The sequence below is a fragment of the Euphorbia lathyris genome, chromosome 7, assembly GCF_963576675.1.
Source record: "Euphorbia lathyris chromosome 7, ddEupLath1.1, whole genome shotgun sequence".
Classification (NCBI taxonomy): Eukaryota; Viridiplantae; Streptophyta; class Magnoliopsida; order Malpighiales; family Euphorbiaceae; genus Euphorbia; species Euphorbia lathyris.
In genome coordinates this window covers 22,605,213-22,629,651 of record NC_088916.1, presented here as the reverse complement: position 1 = coordinate 22,629,651, position 24,439 = coordinate 22,605,213, and the positions used below count along the sequence as shown (strand labels likewise).

Genomic DNA, 24,439 nt, shown 5'->3' with positions numbered 1-24,439 from the left:
CTAAATTGATAGTTCCCTCTCTCCTCCTCGTAATATATGTTGGGAGCTAAATTACATATTTAACCCTTTCTGATACAAGAAAACATGGACGACGGACAAAAAGGATGAGATTATTTATTTCTTGTTTCTACCATACCATTTTTCATATTTAGCACAAAATCCCCAAAACAAATTTCAGAAACTTCCAAAGAATAAATATCACTTTCACATACCTAGCTTAGCTGTCTTTAACATAAGTTAAAACCGTATTCCAGTATTCAGATATTTCCCCCTCTTTATCCAACAATGAAAACTATAACTCAATTGAACCCAATTTCATGAAATGAGAAAGAAACAAGAAAAAGTTATAAACCATCATTAAAATTTACACAAATTTTACAGGCAAAAGTATCAAGAATAACAATATTGAGACACACATTTATAGTTTCTCACAACACATAAACCTCAAAATGTGTCTGTTTGTTTGTCTGTGTCTGTCCATCCAACCAAACTCTTTTCTTTTACTAGTAAGTTTGTATCCAATCAACCAAACACACCCCAAGAACTAATAAATAAAATAAAATTATAAATAAATCCCCCAACAAATTAATTGAAAAGTAAAAAATAAACCCTGTTTCTGAAGAAAAGATCTAATATTCCATTGAAATCCCAGAAAGCTCACTTATTCAGAAAGGGGTTTGGTCTGGGACCTGTAGAGAAGCTTCTTCTTCTTTGAGGTTTGGTTATCAATGGTGAGGATCACCTTGCCTGGTTCACTGATCTTGAAGTTATCGCATATTACGGGCTCGTCGGTTTGGCTAACCTTTCTGGTCTTTGATACAATGACAGTGTAACCACCCTCTGCACCAGGGTCAAATTCAGCTCCGTAGCTAACATCCCAACCAAGAACTCGAAGTTCCCATACCAAAACGCACCTCTGCAGATACATTTAATGAAAACACATGTTAGAAGTGTAATTTAGATCCTGAAATTCATCAAAGTTGGCAATTAATTTCACCTCTGAGAAGGAGAACTCGATTGTGTGTTTGCTTGTTGGTTTAATTGTAACCTCTGTGACAGAGTCAGCATCAGTGAATTCATGTTCCCCTTCCTTGCTTAGGCCACCAAATTGAACTGGCACTCTTTCAGCTGGAATGTATCTGTTCGTTCATCATATCAAAAGATGTTAAAGTTGGAAAAAATAAACAGAGAGGACTATGGCCGACAAAAGCTCAACCATGATCGGTTCTATTTATAAATGAGCGGAGCTAGAACACATGTCAAAAGCTCACGAGAAGGCTTGCTAATAGATTCGTGAAAAAACACATAAACAAACACGACTGGCAAGCTTAGTTGGAATATTTTTTAATAATAGTATTTCTGTAAAGGGTAAATGTAAAACTACTTCAAATCTACAAAACTATAATTGAAACCCTATCATCCACTTCAATTCTTGATTTTAAACAGATCCGAACCTTGCTTATGAACAAAATTAACTAGCTACTCGCAAGCAAAAATCGTGAACAAAACAGTTGGCATGAGCATGTGAGCTCGGCCCAGTCCGGCTAGATTACATCACTATCTATCCTTGGACCGCCTAATAAATAGTTGAAGGGTTTTAGAATCTTACTTGAGGAGGGTTTCAGCAGATTTGGAAGGACCAGCAAAGACAAATTTGCTCTTTGTCCTGAGTGTCAGGAAAGGACTAATCATCCTATTGAATGCAAGATACCACCATGGAACATTGATGAAAACCTTCAAACACCAAATTCAGTATCAAATCAAGATTCATAGATTGTTATAAGTATAAATTGAAAAATTCAAGGATATTGATGATTTAATTACCTGTCTAGCAACAAATTCAGGATAGTTATCTTGAAGCAAACCAACAGCTTGATTAGTTGCCTGCCTGAGCTCTCTCTTAGCAGGGCCAGGGGAGTTCTTCAGATCGTTTACTTGAACGATGGTGCAAATACCATTGGGACTGAAATCAAGCTTCCTAATGCTCTTTTCAAGGAACTGGATTCTCCATCGGAGAAATTTCACACGCTTCTCCTCATCGGAAAAGCAGTTCTGGTACAGCTCCTTATTCTGGAAAGCACCAAAAACATTATAGCAAACAGGGTGACCTTCTTTATCAACGCCGTGCATAAACACAGCCTTTTCTAATTCGTTTCCGAGATCTTCTTCTAACAGATCCTCAATTCCGAATTCCTTTCTCCAACGGACGGTGTTTTTAATCATAGTGAAAGCCTCTTTCACCTTGAAATCCCTAGCTCTTAGGAATTTCAACAGGATCACGTCGCTTTTCTCATCTTCGAGAAGCTTGATTCCCCAAATAGAAACTTCCTCCGGTGGCGGTGGAGGAAGACCCAGAGTTTCCTCCGTTTTAGGCTCCTCCGCCGGAGCTTCAGCTGTCGTCTCCGCCGCAGGAGTAGCAGAAGAAACCGCTACGACGGTTTCCTCAATTGCTTCGACTGTCTTAGCTCCGTCCTCATCCACCACGGTTGTCACCGTGGCCACCGGCTCTTCGGCAACAACGACAGGCTCCACCGGTTTCTCCTCCTTCGATTCTTCTTTGACTTCCACCTTCTCCTCAACGGGAGGCGGCGGCAGCGCTGCAATCTCAGGCTCTGCAGGTTTAGGGTCTTCACTAGTAGAAGCAGCAACAGCCGGAGTTTTCTCCTTCTCCTCCTCCTTGACTTCAACCTTTTCGCCCTCCTTCACTTCTTCGACCTTCTCCTCCGTTTTCTCAGGCTCCGCAGGCTTCTCCTCCTTAACCGGCGGCGGCGGCGGCGGAGCAGATAACTCATGCTTATTAAGAGCCTCCTGGATGAGCTGTTTCAAGTCATCAAGAGCCTTCTTCTGAGCCTCAGGTAATTCAGCAACAACGTTAGTTTCTTCCTTGAAAGAAACCGATTGAGCGATTTTGACATCCTCAGCTTCCTTCGGTTTCTCAGCCTCTTCAGCGACAGGTTCAACGGCCACTTCCTCAGTAGCAGAAGCTACTGCAGGCTTCTCCGGCTCAGGTTCAGGAGCCGGCGGCAACTCTTTTTCAGTAACAGGCTTCTCTACGACGACTTCCTCAACCGTTGAAGGAGCTGCCGGCTTAGTTTCCTCAGCCATAGCCGATTTATGTGTTTACCGTTAGAAAAGAGAATCTAGAGAGAGAGAGAGAGAGTAGGGAGTAGGGAGAGAGAGAGAGAGAGAGAGAGAGAGAGAAGGTTGGAAAGAGAAGGGAGAGGAAGGAAGGGCTTAAAAGAAGAAGAGAAGTGGAAGTTGAGAAGAAAACCAGACTGTCAGAGCGGTTTGCCAGCTATTACGCCACTTTGTTTTTGTGGACCCCATTTCTCTTCTTAACCGCTATATTTTCTTTTCTCTCTCCATCGCTAAAAAAATTACATTTTCCACTCTGTTTTTCTTTTTACTTTTTTTTACTTTTATGTTAATGACAAGGAAAGTTAAATTTTACTGGTCAAATATCATGACTATTTCCATATCCCACCACGATAATTATTCACAAATTTGAATTCTTCCTAAATAATCGCATACTAATAAGGGTATTTCCGACTTTTTTTAATCATAAATATTTTTTTATGGTAATTGTAAATTTGAATCATAAATCTTATTTCCTAAAAAGAAAAAGGAAAATGTAAATTAGCATTTTATTTATTAATTAGAGAGAAAATTTTTATTTTTTAAGAATAAAATAAAATGAGTATTGGGCTCTTTCGAAAAATAGAAATATTGTCAATTAGCTAAACTTTGGCAGCTCAATTCAACGGAAAGAAAAAACAGTCATAATCTCTTCATAAATAATATTAATATTTAATAATAATAATAATAATTAAAAATATATGTACAACTCATTTTAGTGAGCTTATGATGAGGAAATTCTGTAATGAAACTGCTGCGTTGTAAAGATTTTGCTTAACAAGGATGCTAGTTGTTTTTTCTTAAAAAAAAATATAGAAATTAAAATTAAAATTAAAACAGAGAATGTTTGTTTATTTACGAGAATTTTATAGATTATAGTTTCATTAATAGAATTTTTGTACGCAAATATTTAAATTTACAATTTATATGAACTACAGTATATTGCTTCAAACAAAAATGAACTACAGTATTGATAATAATATAAATAGTAAAGGGATCGTTAGCATTATAACCAGCCACATATTACTATATTAGGATACGCAAGATTGATATGTCCAAATCCCAAACAGACGATATGCTAAGACTGATGAACTAAGATCCACTGAATAACATTGATCCACCATTATGCCTTATATAAGTTAGATAGAGTTTAATGGAATAATTGAATAAACGTTTTCTGAAAGCAGTTACTCAGCTATTAAGAGGCATTAAATGAACAATGAAGATACGACTGTTCATCTTCTCTACCATCAATGTTATAAAAACCTATATAAATACCCTAACATCATGAATTAAAGTTACACTTACTAGCTCTAGAGCATTTGTTAGAGTATTCATATTATTCTCTCTACTCTATATTGATTTTGGCATCAGAATGTCCCCCGCCGATCCCAGCGGCACCTCACAAGGAAGATATTTCGGCCAAAGAAGATTCCTCAAGTTATCAACTGGTGTGGTGAACGTGGAACTCTCAATTAGAGTTTTTACACAGACGAACATGGCCACAAATGGATTGTCACCCACTACTGGGGTCACTAACAGTAACACCACTACAGGAGTTACCACTAGCACGGGTACCCCAAATAGACCGATTTCACATTTTCACCTTAATAATCCTGTCATAAAGATGCGAGACGCACAGGATTTGTCTCCATAATCATTCCTGGATGATGTCGAAATAGTTATAGCAACTCACTTAGGCCAAGAATCTAGCGATCTGTAATGCAGATGTTGGGAAATTTGTCGGACGCCCCAGCATAGGGACGCGACCATCGTCCAGGAAATGTGCTCAATGGATTCGAAAGTACAAATCTAGGAGCATGAGAGAATCGTACCAACATCACACCCATAATTCTACAAGATGGACCAATTCTTGGAACATCCGCGGACCACAGTTCCTTCATACTGCCTCGGGTGTCAAATCCTCCCGCAACTCACAACGTGGATTTAGTAGTTATCACACAAGCAGGAAGAAATCCTTGTCGATAACTCTTTAGAGAGTCGGATAGGCCTAAAGTACCAAGAGAGCAATGGCAATTTGATTCTGTTTCTGGACAAAGACTATTCCAGCATAGGAATTGCCCAAATCTTCATGGAGTGATCATATCTCAACCTTTGGCTGAATGATTTAGAAGTGACGGGACTGAATATTTCACACCTCCACAACATGGAGAAAGAGGCATAGAGGATGAGTTACACATGCGGATAATGGAAACCTTGGAACAACAATGGTATTCGACCAATAGATAAGGACCTACAAATCAAGACTCGCCATTCATTGTGCGGATCCTTAGTTATGAAAAAGACCAAAGATTCAAGGCTCCTACATTGCCACATTATAAGGGCGAAGGTAATCCAAAAACCCATGCACGACAATACAAAGAGTTAATGGATGTTTGTGACACCAATGAGGGGATCATTTGTAGAATATTTTCCACAACCCTTAAAGGTCTAGCATTTTATTGGTTTGAGTTACTCCAAACTGGATCACTGGACAGATAGGAGTAGTTAAGCCGTGAATTTTGCATAAAATTTGCTGGGTGTATTCCCCGAGTGGTGGCTTGTTGAAGATTGTATGACCTTGTACAGGGTGAAGATCATCCCCGAGTGGTGGCTTGTTATTTGAAACACAACATACGATATATTAAGGGAAGATCTTATCCAGCGGTGTCCAAGATCCCTCATTGAGCTGATTGAAATGGCCAAAGGGTTCATGGAAGTTGATGATGTAATAAGAGAGCGGCGAACCATGTTGAGGAACCGAAAAGACGAATCCAAAGGTAAGAAAGCTCCTCATGATATGCCTTCAAAGAAAAGGACTACTAGAGAAAAACCCACGTAGACCCCTTTAAATACTCCTAAAAGAAAAATCCTTATGTGGATTGAGAAAAGTCAATACAAACGGGACATCCAATATCCCGTCACTAAAGGAGGGGGAAACATTGGGCTAAACGCCAAGGCATATTGCCGATTTCATCGAGTAAATGGTCATGAAACAGCAGCATGATGGGAACTATCCAAAGAGATATAATGTTGATAGAAAGGGGAAAGCTGGATAAATTTGTCCAAAATGACAAAGATCAAGAAGATAAACAGAAAATCATACCCAAAGTAGAAGTCAAAGGCATTATCAACGTCATAGCAGGTGGACCATGGTACCATCCACCAACAAAAAGGGCCAAGACATCCGGCATTGACAAAACATCACCCAATCGACAGTTCATCAGGATAGGGCCTATTATTCCATCACATATGGATGCTCTAGTAATCGTAATAACCATTGAAGATTGGGAGATTAAGCGTTTCATGATTGACACTAGTAGTTCATGCAATATGATCACTAGAGAAGCATTCGATAAACTGAAAGTAGAGTCGATCCGAGTTAAAATGACATTCATTGATATCCTGGGTGCAACCGACATACGATCCAAACCAAAGGACATATAACATTGGAATGTGAGATTGAAGATAATGACCAAACATGGAATGTCGAGTTATAATTCTCTATCATGGATGGATAATTGGCATACAGTATTATCCTAATGAGACCGTTCCTTTTGAAAATGATAGCTTTGATCTCTATCCGCCATCTAACGATGTACATCCCTACTAGCAATGGAGGAGTCATTATAAAAGGAAATCAAAAAATGGAACAAGAAACCTACTCCGCTTTGTTAGCTATATGCCCTCAAACTAAGGAGGGAGAGGAAGAGGATCCAATCACAACCGCCTTTGATGAAACTGAGCTGTTTGTAATAACTATAGGTAAATAGGTGAAAATCGCCAAGAATTTGAGGACAGAGATCAAAGAAGCCATTACGAAGATCCTTGTCCAATGTGAAGGTGTGTTCGCATGGGAAAATGAAATCCTCATAGGGTCAGCCTAAACGTGATAACTCACAAATTGAACATGGTAGAAGATGCGACACCTGTTGCACAGAAGAAGCGAAACCGCAGAACTGAAAGGCAGAAGGCTATCGAAGAAGAGATTGCAAAGCTGAAAAAAGTGGATGCCATTGAAGAGGTAATATATACCCAGTGGTTGGCTAATGTAGTTCTTGTTAAAAGGGTTGGCGGATCCCATCGCATGTGCATAGACTTCACCGATCTTAACAAAAGATACCGAAAGGATAACTATTTGTTGCCTTGCATTGACATCTTGGTAGATCGAACTGCAGGATATAAAGTATATTCATTTACATATGTTAAGTCCAGTTATCACCAAATACAGATGGAGCCCTCCGATTGAATCAAAACATCCTTCGTTATCCATCAAGCAACGTACTGTTTCAAAGTTATGCCTTTCGGACTGAAAAATGGTGGAGCAACATATGAGAGGATGATGAATCGAATCTTCAAAAGAAAAGAGGGTAACAACTTCTCTATATATATGGATGATATGATTATCAAAAGCATCTCTATGGAACGACACACAGAAGATATTAGGGAGATCTTACAAGTCATCCAAAAGTATAATGTGAAGCTCAATCTAGAAAAATGCACATTTGGGGCTACATCAGGGAAATTATTAGGTTACATCATTAGCAAAAAAGGAGTGGGGGTGAATCCGGACAAAATCAAAGTTGTGCTAGAGATGAAACCTCCATAAAGTATTAGACAAGTTCAGAGGCTGAATGGGCAGATCATCGCTCTGAGGAGATTTATTTCGTGTAAGATCAAAAGATGTTTGCCCTTTTATAATGTGATAAAGAAACAAAAGGCATTTGAATGGACACCTGATTGTCAACAGGCTTTCGAAGGAATCAAATAGTTTTTTTTGCAGAGCCTCCACTAATGAGTAGACCCATCGTGGGAGAAGACTTGTACTTATATACGCCAGTCACAGATAAGGCCGTCTACACGGTAGTTAACCATGAGGAGGAGGGTCAATAATTCCCCATATACTATGTTAGTAAGGTATTAAAAGATGCTGAGACCCAATATTCTAAGTTGGATAAGATGGCCCTGGTGGTGGTGAGAACATCTATACGTCTCAGACCATACTTCCAGGCACATACAGTAATTTTAAGAACCAACATCCCGATGCGGAAAGTATTGCAAAAACCTGAAACATCTAAAAGGCTAATGGAGTTGATGATTGTCGAATTCACCAAAAATAAAATACCTACTCTTGGAATCCAAAAACTGTAATAAATATGGATTAGGGTCAAATCCACAGAGACTGATCGAATTATAACTTTTTAAAACTAACAATTAAAAGTAAAAAGGGGGGTTTTGGTTTGTGGAATGCATTGCATATAAAATAATAAGTAATAATTAAATAAATGAGAAATATGTATGAGAAAGATTCCAGTTAGAGGCTAAATTCAAGTCTTGAAATTAATTAATTGATCATCAATCATAGAAAAAGATATGTTTCAGCCTTTCAAATAAATTAGCTAGTTATTAAAAAGCATTAACAACTAATCGCTTCTTACAGTTTAGATAACGAGGAAAAGTTCACTAATTACCTCTAATCAATCAAACAATTCTAACAAGCTTTAGAATTTAATTTGATTGAAAGCATTAAAGTATAAAAGAGATGCTAACTCTACTCAACAATCACACAAGCGAGATTATTTAGAGTATACCAATCATCAATTCATAACATAAATTAAAAGCTTGTCCATAATTAATTATGTTATTTGCTACTTGTATTAGATGATTTAAACGATTATGTATTTAAACACCTAATTAGCAAAAAATTACAAGTAAATAATCAAATCAATGATTCAATTAAATCATGCAATGGGAATAGAAACAGAATATAGATTGATTACTTGAAATAGATGAAGGAAAATAGTATAGAATGATCTTACAATTTCATTATTCAAGACTTAAATCCTCTAGCTAGAAATTGGAGTTTAGTTCATCATGGAAGACAGAATACACAAGAAAGATGAAAAGCTTGAAGGAGAATCAATGTTCCTAGAAGAAAAGATGATTCAATATCCTTGCTTGTCTCTTTAAAAACGTAAAACCCACTTTTCCCACTCTTCCACCTTCTATTTTTTTCTCTCAGAAGAAAACTAAATAACTGCCTATAAAAATATAATAATAAAAAGGCAAAACGCATCCTGAGGCCCCTGATCTTTCATTGTTTGGTGCATTAAGCCCTCAATCTTTCATTTAGATACATTGAGCCCCTGATCTCTCATTGTTTGGTGCATTAAGCCATCGATCTTTCATTTAGACACATTAAGCCTTTGATCTTTCATATATGGGTGTACTAGGCCCTTCCATAAATCAATTCATATATGGGTGTATTAAGGGCATGTTTGATTCAACATTTAGCTAATAGATGTTGTTGTTGATGTTAGCTGTTTGCGGTTGTAGTAAACTGTATGTTGTTGTTGTTGAATGTTTGTTATTAGCTGTTTAATTTTTACTGTTTGCTAAAATTATACTGAAATGTTGCTGTTAGTATCTAATATGGACATGTTTTAAATTAATCATCAAATAAATTATAAAATGAAAAATGTATTATACAAATCAGTAAAAACAATTTAAATAAAAAATAAAAAATTTATTAAACGCAACAAAACCTTGTTTTTCGATAATTATGTTCTAAAAATAAAAATAATGTTAAAAGGGGAACACATTTTGTGGAAATAAGAATGATAATTTTGTTGTCAATAACAAGTAACTACAAACAGATGTTTATGGAAAGCTCTAAAAAAGAGCTTTTCGTGAAAAGCTGCAAAATGCTGCAGTGTCCAGAGAAAATGTTAAACGATGCGGTTATATAAACCTAACCAAACATGCCCTTAGTACACCTATATACAAATTGATTTGCGGAAGGGCCTAATACACCCATATATGAATGATCAAGGGCTCAATGTGTCTAAATGAAAGATCGAGGGCTTAATGCATCAAACAATGAAAGATCGGGGGCTCAATGCGTCTAAATGAAAGATCGAGGGCTTAATGCACCAAACAATGAAAGATCAGGGGCCTCAGGATGCTTTTTGCCTAATAAAAATCCTATATAGAATTAAACTCTCATTAGGATTTCAAAATATTAAATCCTATAATAATGTCTTAATATAATTAAAATTAATAGTGAAAATTACAAATAGTAAAAATCATAAAATAGAAGTCTTCCAATCATAATTTAACTCTTAAATTCTGACTGGTCCTTACGCATGGGCATGAGTTAGGACAAATCAGCTTTTTAGTGAATAATTTCCTTCTTCAGCATGGCCTAAGCTATGAGCATGGGTTAGGAACTGGCAGATTTCTCCAATTTCACTTTAAGCTCCATAAAATTAGCATTTTAATCTCCAATTTGAATTGAATCTCCAAAAACACATATAAAACATAAAATAAGATAAATAAGCACTAATAAATTAAAAATAACACAAAACTAAAGAGAATTAAGATATAAAGATGTATATAAATATGGACACATCAGGAGTGGTCTATACGCCTGAGCGAATTTGACATCCAATATGAAGGGAGATCTGCACTCATAGGCCTGGTTTTGGCAAACTTCGTCAATGAATTTACGGAGGAGATTCAAAATCCTTCCCTTGTGAAAAAAGAAGAATGGACAATGTGCACAAATGGGGCCTCTTTCTCGGAAGGAGCTGGAATCAGAGTAGTGATAAGAGGACTATAGCACATCAAGATCCATTATGCAGCAAAGTTAGTTTTTCCTGCCACTAATAATGTAGCTGAATATGAAGCAGTAATACTGGGATTACACCTGATAAAAGAATTAGCCCTGAGCGGGTTGTGATCTATAGTGATTCCCAACTAGTGGTCAACCAGGTCACTAAAAACTATATTGTCAAAGACGATATCCTACATCTCTATATAGAGGAAGTTCGTACCCTAATCTATGTTATGGAGGAGAAAGATGTGAAATGGGAAATGATACATATACGTCGTGGATCCAACACAAATGCAGATCACCTAGCTAAAACAACCTCGAGTATGGATCAGTGGAGAACCCTCACATGCCCATTTGAAGTAAAATCTAAACCAGCATACGTCAAAAAAGTCATAGCAATGATGGAGACAGATGGTCAAGACTGGCGTACCCATATTCTCTAGTATCTGAAGGCTGACATTTTGCCTAAAAATAAAGAAGACGTGTGAAGATTGGTAAAAAAGGTTGCTCAATATGAAATTATAAACGACCTTCTGTATAGAAAACCCTTTAGGTTAAAATGCATCTCCAAAGAGGAAGGCCAATACATGTTGCAAGAGCTACACGATAAGGTCTATGGAGCACACGAAGCATCCATCACAATTTTTAGGAAGGCACGGTTGATGCGATATTTCTAGCCAAATGCAGAACAAGAGGCGCAAAAGATCCTTGAAACATGCCACAACTGCCAACTCCATACAAACAACAACCATAAGCCAAAATCACTTCAGAGGTCCATTCTGGAGGGGTGGCCATTCGCCACATGGGAAATAGATATTATTGGACCTTTTCCAACCATGAAGTGGTGGATCATTTTACGAAATGGGTTGAAGCGGAAGCTGTATCCACCATTACAGGGATAAAATCATTGACTTCATAATGGAAGGCATTATATCATGTTTCGGGATACCCCGCACCATTATCACTAATAATAGGACCCAATTCAATTGTGTCGTACTAAAAAACTTTTATGAAGGTTGGTGCATAAAGAATAGGTTCGCATTTGTCTATTATCCTCAATCAAATGGTATGACAGAAGTCACTAACCGAATTATCATCAAAGGGATAAAAATGAGACTAGGTGATAAGAAGAAAAATTGAGAGGACGTCCTAATGAACATTTTGTGGGCGTATCGAACATCTCCTAAAGCTGCAACTGGCGAAACTGCATTTGCTCTTACTTACGGAGTATAAGCCGTCATCTTTGTTGAAATTGGTTTTCGTAGCGCTGGACCTTATATTACCATGAAGAACATAACAAAGCAAAATTGAGACAAGGATTAGACAACTTAGTGAGAAAAAAATATATTAAATATGTTAGAATATATAGATTTAGTTCACGAGTTTAAATGCATGCTGATGTGATTAGACAATAGGATCTGAATGAGTCCTAATTGATTGAATCTGGCGTTACAGTTAAATCCGAAAGACGGGTCCCAATATCTCATAACTAATGTTTATATGGTTTGCAGGTTTAGTAGATCTATTTTCTAAGGCCAGATGTGATGTATTAGGGCTATTTGTGCCATTTGTGAAATTTTAATTTTATCTTTCGAGTATTTATTTATCGATTTCGAACGTTAAACGATATTTAAATGAAATTGGATTAGAAATATAAATGATATTCTAACAGAAGTAAAGTCTACGTATTTATTGATCAAACCCTTTAACCGTTTAATTCACGAACCTAACTCTGAAAATGTGGCATATTGTGAGTCTGTGTGCCATCTAATCTTTTGACATGTTCCCAGACATTAAAACTGGAATGACGACTCTAAAATAATTAATCTAACCTTAAAACATGATAAACGGGTTAGAGAAATAGTCAAAAGAATGCAGGTATGTTATTATTATCCCATAACGTTGTAAAAGTCTTGAATTTAATTTTGGATTACAGTAGAACCATAATAAAATCAGAATCAACACAACATCACCATCGAGTTTGAAGAATTTCAATAGTAAAAATCCAAAAATTTCAATTTCTTTACCCTCACAATTTGAAGAGAGAGGTTTGAAGGAGAGAGATCATAGAAAAATAGATAAGAGAGCTGGTGAGTTTGAATTTTTATTTTTGTTTCGGGTTTGTTTATGATAATTAGATAATAAGGGGGTTAATTTATAAAATAAATAAATATAAAGATAAATTTAACTATTTTTTCTTTAATTTTTGATTTTTTAACACCGTTAGTCAATTTGAACCGTGTTTGCTAACAGAATCAACCTCAAAGTATCTGTTTGCCAATTTTTAAACCACATAGTTTATGTTTGAAAATGATCCAAATTACATGGTTTATTTTTATACTTTGCCCTTTAATATACTACCATATGAATTTTTGTTTTTTTATTTTTTTATTTTTTTGTTTTGGGTAATGTGTCCTTTAAAGATAGTATTTCAAAATGTGTATGAGTTTAGAGAGATTATTGCAAAATGTGTTCTAAGAAGTGATCAATATTTTTGAAATGAAAAAGTCAGATTACAAATAGGAAGTCTACCGAAAGACGAATAATCAAAATTTTCTCCGCTTAAGGAAAAATAAGGAATGTATTATACCATTTTCAAAAAGTCGGAGTGGCTAACAGATTATATTTTAAGTTTGGAGAGCAAAGTGGTCAAAATAGACAATTTTACAATGTTGCCTAATGTTTAGGCAATTATTTTTAAAAAAACAAAAAAGTGAACTGTTAAATACCGCTTCCAAATTACTTATCACTGCTCCTTTTGGACTTTTTTGCCTTTCTCATAATTTTGATAAAAAACTGAAAATTCTCTCTCCAAAATCATAAACCCGAACAACAATAATTGAAATTATGAAAATATTTGATGTGTGACAATCCGAACCACGAAAATGGATGATTACGAGTCGTAAACATTAAGATTTACATCTTTTTATCAAAGAACTCATGAAAATAATACATATTTTTCATGACGATTTTGCATTTTTCGTCACAAATAATAGGAGAATTTCAGTATTTTTCATCACTAAAATTTTTACGATTTTGCATATTTCAAAATTTGGCCTAAACGGATGCGGCATCCCGCCCGGCCCATGGCGGGAACGGACATCCGTTCCCGCCATGGGCCAGACAGGATGCCGCATCCGTTTAGACCAAATTTTAAATTTTCTTTCAAATTTTTTTTTCCAATTTTTACATTTTGTAACGGGGCGGTGATAAGTAATTTGGAGCGGTAAATAACAAAATCTAAACAAAAATTGAACTCTAAAATTCACCTCTTTCTTAGAGCATCTCCAAGAAACTCTTATGCACTCTCTAAAAAGAATATAAATAATTGACTCTTAGTGATTTAAGAGTGACTAAGACATTTCATCTCCAACAATGCTCCTTATATTCACTCCTGATTTATTATTTTATCATTAAAATTATTAATTATTATTATATTTACCAATAGTGTGAGGAGAGAGACTCTTCAATAATAAATTATTAATAAAAAATGAATTAAGAGGCACTAAGAGGTGGAGAAAGACTCTCTATTAATAGAGAGGATGAAAAGACTCTCCATAAAAATGTTTTATTTATTTATTTATTTATACCTTCTAAACCTAGGCCTAATCATTTTAGGATTATAGCTCTTACACAGCACACTTGTTTTATAGAGATTAACTATGAAATTGATATTTCCTATATTTTGAAGTTATAGATACTTCTAAAACAAATATTTACAAATAATATGAAACAAACAATGCAAATTTGAGTAGGCGGAAACCCTATTTAACCTGAAACTTAAATAATGGGAAAAAAGATTGTGTTTGAAACTTTTTTTTTAGTTGTGCGTAATGTACTTACATTAAACAAAAAAAATACATTAAAGATAAAGGAAAACCCTTAACCCACCTCATCAATTCAAACCGATGACCTTTAGGATCATAGATAAGATTGTGTTTGAAACCTTATTAAAAACTAATCTAAACGGAAGTTTTTGTCCATTTCTTTTTATTTTTCGATCGGAACTATTTTTCACCTTTTAATTTTAAATATAAGATAAAAAATGTTCAGTAAAATTTCAAAACAACCGTTTTTAATATAAAAATCAACTAATATCTATTAAAGTAAATATATATAGGGATAATTACTAATCTGACCCAATCAATGACCCCAATTTACGTATCTAACCCACCTTACCTCAAAGTTACCAAATTAGACACTTTCACCCATTTTGGACAAAACTAACATTAGCTCTATTTGAGGAATCGATCTTCTTCTTCTTCTTCTTCCTCCTCCTCCTCCACTTCATCCGCTTCTTGTTCTTCTTCTTCCTCCTCCGCTTCATCCGCTTCTTGTTCTTCTTGTTGTTCTTCTCCTTCTTCGTTTCAACTTCTTCATCTTCTTCAATTTCTTATACCAATCATTAGCGATTTTTGACATATTATGTTCAATTTCCCGTACAAATGGTATATTTTTTGTTTATACGCTTGCTTTTCTCGTTGGTTTTGCCTCTTTCTTCATCTTTAATGGTATCGTTTCTATTTCCTCTATTTTCCGTAAAAAAAATTTCATTTTCGTCCATTGTTGTCGCATTTGTGACGAAATTATCGCATTTCGTCACAAATGCGACAAGAATTGTCGCATTTCGTCGCAAATGCGACAAGAACTGTCGCATTTGTTAATGCGACAACTCTTGTCGCATTTGCGACGAAATGCGACAGTTCTTATCGCATTTGTGACGAAATGCGACAATTTCGTCACAAATGCGACAGCAATGGAGAAAAATGGAAAAAATTATGGAAAAATAGAGGAAATTGAAACGATACCATTACAAATGATGAAAGAGGGAAAACCAACGAGAAAAGCAAGCGTATAAGCAAAAAATATACCATTTGTACGAGAAATTGAACATAATATGTCAAAAATCTCAAAAATCGCTAACGATTGGTATCAGAAATTGAAGAAGATGAGTTGAAGAAGAAGTTGAAAGAGAGAAGAAGAAGAAGAAGAAGAAGATCGATTCATTTTAGAACTAAGGTTAGTTTTGTCCAAAATGGGTGAAAATGTCTAATTTGGTAACTTTGAGGTAAAGTGGGTTAGATATGTAAATTGGGGTCCTTGATTGGGTCAAATTAGTAATTATCCCATATATATATATATATTTTTTACTTGTTTTAACTCTAGTTCTATTACGACAATTATTTCATTCTTTCTATATAATGCAAATAAAAGCAAAGAGAGCATTACGATTTATCCTAAAGTTTAAAGTGTTAAAATGAAAAGGAATCTATTTCAATGTTCTTACCAAATAACAAGAAAATGGAGAGTCGGTAATAGCAGTCCAAAAGCGGCTGTCGTCTGTTGTCATTGTCTTATATGCCCAATCCCAATTGTTTTATGACATCCAAGTTTATACACCTAAACAAGGTAAACGTTTTACTATGACTTTTTTTTGTTTTGTTTTAACATGTTGGTGAATCACATACTTGTGCTTCATTTTCTTCTCCTTTTTTTTCTTTTCTAATAAAAGAGACAAAGGTTCAAAATACCATAGTGTGAAAAATATAATATGCAGGACACAGATTCCAATTATATGGCTGGAATCTAAATATATGCTCATAAAAGCGCAGTGCTTTACGGTAAAGGAAGACATGCACAAAAACGTATAAAATATGAGCCAAATATACAAATTAGAGGAGACACGTTGTACACCGGCCCCTCTCTGATATTTTGTTAAATCCTCATCAGGTGACTCCAGGTCAACTTATTCAAGCCTACTTTGTAGATTTAAAGACATCAATTGGTACGGTGAACGTGGATCTTACTTCGTAAAATGACTCAGATGAATACTTTGGTACTTCAACTTGTCATCCAGCCAGTTTCAGATATTCCGAGCACTTTGGCTATTCACACCAAAAAATGTGGACACGTCGATGCTACCTACAACATGCTAGAGACATTGCATATTACTTCAGCAATGGATCAGAAGATTGAAGCCTGCTTAGAATCTCTAGATCATAAGCAGTGCATGTTTATAGACGTGATTACAAAACAACTCATGTACAAAATGAAAAGTTGAACCCCCAAACTTTTGGTCTTTTTTCAAAAACACTAACATCTGTCCCACGACAACCGCCATGGCTGCCACTATGTCTTCCTCCTATCGTCGTCCACCACGAGCCCCTCCGGACGGTAATGTTATTCCTGAAGCTCAACCCGACTCATCCTTCACCCGCCGCTCCTGGAGAGACCTACTTCTGGAGAAGGATACCCCCCGCAACACTAGTACTCGCAATAATCTTCGTGAACTAGGACAAGTAGCGATTGATTTCTGTTGTCCTGTAAACAGACTCTAGCAAGTGCACTAGATACAAGTAATAAAGTGATAAGTGAGTATCGTCTCCACAGAGATTGTGATACAAATAAATATGGGAAATCGTTGCTAAACAGTGTGTGTTATAAAAGTGCCTTCCTTTATGGTTGTTTGTTTGGTATTGGTTGTTTAATGACTCAGGCAGAATACTCGATCAAGGAAATAAGGTTACTTTTCAAAGATTTAGGGAAGAGAACAGGCTTTACATGACCGAACACGGTGTGCTACATCTTACAACATTCGATGAATAAAAGATAATGCCAACGAAGCCAAAGTATCAGTTTTTAAGTGAGTTTGAGTCAACTGTCGTGTGTTCTCAAACTCCTAAGATTTACTAACATCTTTAGCGTCCTAAAGATACGTTCTTTCTAGCATTAAGAACAAAACTGCATTTCTAGATGAGAAAACCCTCGACACAACCTTCTAACTTGTCAGCTTCGAAGTTGGGAGATCAATAGCGATATCGGTGAAGATGAAAGCAGTGTCCTAACATTCATCTAACACATACATACATGCTTACGCAAGAAAGTTAAATCCTCATTGATCACAACATTGGCAAAATGCTAAATATTCATAAAAACGTTGTAAAACTTACATCACCGGGCCGGCCATGCCGTGCCCGTTCAAAATGTCTACTCACTCATATCGAGCAGTGAGCAGAAGAAGGTTCTTGTTACAGCTTGAGACTCCATGAGAGCTCCCTTCTCCTTCTATTCTACTTGTTAAAAAAACTAAAGCTAAGAAAAAATCCGATCCTAAAACCTTCTCTGCTTTTCCTATTTAAAGGGAAAAGACCGAGACTATCCAAAGTTGGTACAACTTTCGTACCCTTTTTACAAACAAAGTCAACTACTTACTACAATTAAAATAAACTACAAAATGATTAACTTTTAGATTAACCCTTGAACACTTAAGGGGGTGAGACTTCAAATCATCATGCTTCTTTGGGCAATCCCATCGCCACACACTTTCACCTGCTCTTCCTGCCGCTTTCCTTTCACTGCCACCAACGATCTGTCGCTGTCCGTCATTGGATAATCTGGCGTTTAACCTCTGGACACAAGTAAAGCTCTACTCCTCATTGGCATTAGCGAAACAAGCTGTTTCCAGCGAGTTTAGCATTTTTCTTTGCTTATCTGCACAAGGACATTAATTAGCCCTTATTCCTTACAAAATGATATAAAAACTACCCGAATTCCCTTATAAATTATCTGTTAAACTTAGTCAATTTCATGCCTAACAAATACCCCCAAATTGAACCTTTGCTTGTCCTCAAGCAACAAATTGTAAGAAGAGATCAGAAAAAGGGTTAGGAATGAAATTAGTTTAATGAATGAGAACGACGAGTAAAGAAACATAGAACACTTGGCACTATTAGGAGATGAACAGATGCATACTAAGGTTTCATCAAAGAGTAAAAGCTTGTTTTAAAAGTTGTGTCCTTTTTGCTCAAGAAATTCCTCAAATCTTAAAATTTAGACTTCCTCTTTCACAAAGAGTTACCAACAGCCAGACATGCCTCACTAAGGAATGGAATAATTCACTCACTCTCGCATGGCACCTTTTTGCCATAGGAAAACAAATGCGATTTCACTCCTCAGCCAGGCACCACACCCTTAGGGTGCGAGTTTGCCTATTGGTCCCGAGTCCATGGGTCAAAGTTCCTCCTGACATAGTCCAAAGGATTTTATAAAGGTTGTAATGTTAGGCTTGGGCTCTGGTTTGACAGTGAAAAGCTATTTCAGTGTATGAATTCTGTCTTTTTGCACTTTATTTAACATACGCAGCCTATAATGATTGCTGTTTACACATACTTTATCTATACAAACTGTTCCCTCTTAACCCAGTACTCTTCTGACTATTAATAAAGGTTCCTTCCTCCCCACATTATATTCCCTAGTTCATTCAATCTTTTCCTTAAGCGATGTTTGCTCAATTGCTTATATTCGCATAACTTAAGCACATGATTTTTATTTTAAACAATTGGCAATTCGGGGCATAAGACAGAACTCAAGGTATTTTAGAGTTAAGTGAAGGGAGAGGGCTATTATTTGTGGTTATTCAGAAAGAGCAGGTTATGACTCGACTTGGTTATCCTAATAATTGGGGTGCATAGCACATGTGCCTTTTGTGTAGCGGAGGGGATAACTAAATGCCTTTTTCCTCCTATAAAATTCAGAGCCAATCACTGTTTCATCAGGGCACCAAGGCAAATTCTCCCTAAAGATAGTGAGTGCTGGCCCACTCAAAAAAAACAATGCATACCATGGATGCATTATAAAGCTCAAATTCTCACTATTTTCGGGGAAAAATGCAGTAAGGCCATGGTTACTAATTTTGACAGAGGAATTAAAGATTTCAAATTTTTTGGAACTTCCTGAATTAGGGAACACGAAATACAAACAAGCAATTAACACAACCTAACACCAAATAGCATGCACAGTCTGCTCTATGATTCCTACATAACACCAAGCAATTCTCTAGATGGAACAAACATAAGCGGAAAGAAAACAATGGAAGCAGACAATAATTACCAAGGATATGCACAAGGATTCTCAGGGGATATTTGTTCTACATCAAATCACTAAATTAAACCAACCGATTTACAACATTTATCATGTTATTTCCACATAAATTGTGATGCACACAACACAATCCCCACCCCCAAAAGAAAACAAAACATTGTCCTCAATGTTAATAATCACGGCAGCAGATTGTACAAGATAGGCGGACCAAAACATGATAGAGTAAGGGTGTTAGAGGTTACCAGATGCTAGGACAGCGAATATTTGGTTAGATCAGGCATGATGGGAAAGAGAGGAGTTAACCTCTCTATCCACAGTGGCAGGAATACCCTCCTCCTTCGAGGAGGCTGCAGCGTTAGCCTTAACATTGGCACTGGCAGGTGTTTCAGGCACTTGTCTTACCGGACTTTTCACAGAGAAACCAGAGGGACTTTCTTTGGCATGCTCCTCAATGCAAAGGCTCTTGAGCATATCGATCTCGCCCTATTGCGATGCGTACTTTTGCTCCATGGCGAATATCATTTCGCGGTTTGCCTGATTCTGGGAAAATAGGGCATTGAATCGATCCATCACATCCTCACAGGTCATCTTTGCACATTTCTTATAAAAGTATAAGTCTTTCGGCTTCTCGACTTGCTCGGAATCTGACGATACTGATAGGGTAGGCTCGCTTTTCCTTTTCCGGCTCTCAGTCTGCGGAGATGTAATAAAATCAGACATCCAGACCCACTTCCCATTCACAATTTTTCCGAATAACATCTTTTGAAGGCTCTTGAGATCAATAGGGTCAGGGTGATTCACAATCGTGAGACGAGAGTGGTCTTCAGGTTTAAAAACCCCGATTGACTCCGCAATTCTGGTGATAATGCTCCCACAACAGATGACTGTCGAGTTTTTCTTGGAAAAAGCGCTGATGTATTCTCCAAACCAGAATCCCAAATTCATTCTCGGTCCAACTACCATACTCCACAACGCGGTGAGATCTGCATGTGGCATGGTGGCTTGGTTTTCCCGGGCGAAGATTGTACCAGAGATCAACTTGTGCAAATACCGAACAGCGTAATCATCGATATTGGACGCCTTAGTCGAACTGCCGTCATAATGTTTCTGTCCTAAAAGTGATTCCCAGAAGGCCACAGGGTCGAAAACATCAGGCGTTGTGGTGAATGCCTCTTTATAGCTCTCGGATTCTAGATCGTCATCGTCGGCAGCACCAAGCATCTGGTTGAACAAGTTAAGCGAAGGCCTTTAGGAGTGACCCATGAGCCTGAAGCTAAATTTTCCCTCTTCGTCAGGTTCGGTTATCTCAGCGTTGTGCTTAAAGGTTGCCAAGAACTCGAATGTTAGTTCCCGATAGGCTGGTTCCGTCATTTCAAAGAAACATTCAAAATGACCAGACTTCATGAGGGTGCGTACACGATCCTCGAGCTTTAGCCTTTTTAGGGTTTCCCAGCAAACTGTTCGGATGGGTCCGAACTGAAGTTTCGCTAGCTCATCATAGTACGCCTGAACAGAGGCGTCTTTGAACTGGGAGAGTTTCTTGACCAGCTTCTCATCTGGGACAAACGCCACAGTGCACGGTTCCGCCATTTTTGCCTTTGCTTTTTCTTTCTTGGAAGAACCCTCAATTTTCACGTTTTTGCCCGAGCCTCGGGTTCTCATTTCGCTTTCAAGTTTAAGTAGGGTTTTCCAGTGGTATAGGGCACAGATCATGAACTGCCTTTGTGAAAAGAAATCTCAAAGAAAAGAAAGAAATATGGTGATAAACGGACTGAACTGAGATAAAGCATCTTAAGTAGGGGAAACGAGGCGTCTTCTCGCCAATCTGTCAGTTTGAGGCCGAATCAAAGTCGGCCACCTGGACAAATCGGCAGAAGGGCGCGTATTTTCGAATCAGAATGAGGGTAGATGAACGGTCAAGATTTTAGTTTAGCATTTATATCCCCTCCAACCGTTCAATCTTATCGAGGAGAAAAACAGGCGGTATGATTGCCTATTTGGTATAGGAGTGGACGTTCCACTTTTCCTAGCTTTAATAACAAATTCCTACCGCCCAAATTTCTACGATTTTCCCTTTCCCTACAACACAGGTACAATTGTACTACCTCACCCTTGGAAGGATTTTTAGGTTTTACAATTGTGCCTAGGCAGAAATTACTCAAGATGAAGTCAACTTCAAACACACTTTACACAAGAGACTCAAAAGATAAAAATAAAATTAAAAAGTAAAGATAAAAATCAATAAAATGCAAAGTTACTTGTGCTACAATTGGTGTTTGTAGCGGACACCCTGTTCTCTTGCTTTTACTGTCCTGGGGGATCCTGGAAATGAACAGTATCGATCTTCCTTGTGTGATCGTTCTCTAAATATGGTTTTAATCTTTGTCCGTTCACCTTAAAAGGATCACCCCCATTTTTGAAAATTTCTACAGCTCCATGTGCAAATACACGGTTCACAATGAATGGTCTTGACCATCTTGACTTGAGCTTTCCCGGAAAGAGCCTCAATCGTGAATTGAAAAGAAGGATGTTCTGTCTTTCATGGAACACCTTGTTCGTGAGCTTTTTATCGTGCCACTGCTTGGTCCTAGCTTTGTAATTCACCGCATTTTCGTATGAGAACAGCCTGAATTCCTCCATTTCGCTCAGCTGTAAACTTCTCTGTTCACCAACAGCCTGTGTCTCAAAATTTAAAAATGTTAACGCCCAAAATGCGTGGTGTTCCATTTCCACCGGCAAGTGACAAGATTTCCCGTATAACAACCGAAAAGGAGACATTCCAATCGGTGTTTTATACGCGGTACGATATGCCCATAGAGCATCATCGAGCTTGTTTGCCCAATCCTTTCGAGAGTTGCCAACGGTTTTCTCTAAAATTCTTTTTATTTCTCTATTGGAGATCTCCACCTGTCCACTGGTTTGTGGATGGTATGGTGTGGCAACCCTGTGTGAGACTCCAAGTTTTCCCATTAATTTTTCAAATTTTGCATTACAGAAGTGGGTCCCTTGATCACTGATGATCGCTCGCGGGACCCCAAATCTGGCGAACAGTCTGTTCAGAAATTTGACTACCACACGGGCGTCATTGGTGGGACTTGCTATTGCTTCGACCCATTTGCTCACATAATCCACAGCCACTAGGGTGTATTTATTCCCTTGGGAAGTTGGGAATGGTCCCATAAAATCTATACCCCAGATGTCAAAAATTTTGCACACAACTATGTTGTTTAGGGGCATAGCATTTTGAGCTGAAATGTTTCCCGTTCGTTGGCACTCATTGCAAGTTCCAACGAATGCATTGGCATCCTTAAAAAGAGTGGGCCAGAAAAAACCTGACTGGAGAACCTTTGTCGCGGTACGGCTTGCACTATGGTGTCCTCCTGCTTCACGGTTATGACAGTGGCTGAGAACATCCTGTCCCTCTTCTTGCGATATGCATCTTCGAATGATTTGGTCCGCGCACAACCTGAAAAGTTAAGGGTCATCCCAAAAATAATATTTGATTTCGGAGAAAAACTTCCTTTTTTGATTTGTGGATAGGTTGTGTGGTTTGAGCGAAGTTGCAAGGTAATTAGCTATATCGGCGAACCATGGCGCAGACTGTGCCGCATACAGATGCTCGTCAAGAAACCTTTCCACGATTTCTATTTCTTCAACCCTGCCTTTGTGATCTATCCTTGACAAATGATCTGCAGCAACATTCTCTGTTCCATTTTTATCCTTAATTTCCAAATTGAACTCCTGAAGTAATAGCAACCATCGGATCAACCTTGGCTTAGCATCTTGTTTCGCGAACAAGTATCGCAACGCTGCGTGATCTGTGTGAACAATCACCCTGGACAACACCAAGTAGGGCCTGAACTTGTCGAAAGCATACACAACCGCCAGAAGTTCCTTCTCGGTAGTTGTATAGTTTTGCTGGGCCACGTTCAATGTTTTGCTGGCATAGTAAATAGGTTGAAACCTCTTCTCAATCCTCTGTCCAAGAACAGCTCCCACACAAGTGTCGCTTGCGTCGCACATTATTTCAAAAGGTTGCTCCCAATCTGGTCCTGCTAGTATAGGTGAGTTGATCAGCTTAGTCTTTAAGAGCTCAAAGGCCTTCAAACAGTCTGCATTGAAAGAGAACTCGGCTTCCTTATGGAGTAGGGCTGACAATGGGAGTGCTATCTTTGAAAAATCTTTTATAAACCGGCGATAAAACCCTGCGTGCCCCAAAAAACTTCTCACATCTTTGACGTTCGCAGGCACAGCCAGCTTCTCGATTACTTCCACTTTTGCCTTGTCCACTTCCATCCCTTTCTCAGAAATTTTATGCCCTAGGACAATTCCTCCATTGACCATGAAGTGGCACTTTTCCCAGTTCAAGACTAAATTAGTCTCCTTGCACCGTGCGAGCACCGCTTCAAGGTTGATTAGACAGCTATCGAATGAACTTCCATAGACCGAGAAGTCATCCATAAAAATTTCCACAGTCCGCTCCACCATGTCATGAAAAATTGACATCATACATCTCTGAAAAGTGGCAGGAGCATTGCACAGTCCGAAAGGCATCCTTCTGTAAGCATAAGTCCCATATGGACATGTGAACGTGGTTTTCTCTTGGTCATCGCAATGAATTGCGATTTGGTTGTATCATGAATACCCATCAAGAAAATAATAGAATGCATACCCCGCTAGTCGTTCTAACATCTGGTCAATGAAGGGTAAGGGGAAATGGTCCTTCCTTGTGGCTTCATTAAGCTTCCTGTAGTCGACGCAAACTCTCCACCCTGTTATTGTTCTTGTGGGTACTAGCTCGTCCTTTTC

At 37.6% G+C, this 24,439-nt stretch overlaps 1 protein-coding gene across 1 annotated transcript; it reads right to left on the bottom strand.

Moving 5' to 3' along the window:
• Positions 1 to 330: 330 nt before the first annotated feature.
• LOC136234900 (patellin-3-like) lies at positions 331 to 3,220 on the bottom strand. The gene is made up of 4 exons (XM_066024403.1): positions 1,825 to 3,220; positions 1,610 to 1,734; positions 998 to 1,139; positions 331 to 916 (listed from the first exon to the last, which is right to left on the bottom strand). Exons 1-4 carry the CDS (start codon positions 3,103 to 3,105, stop codon positions 662 to 664), a joined length of 1,803 nt encoding a protein of 600 aa, XP_065880475.1. The 5' UTR covers positions 3,106 to 3,220; the 3' UTR covers positions 331 to 661.
• Between the last annotated feature and the right edge of the window lie 21,219 nt (positions 3,221 to 24,439).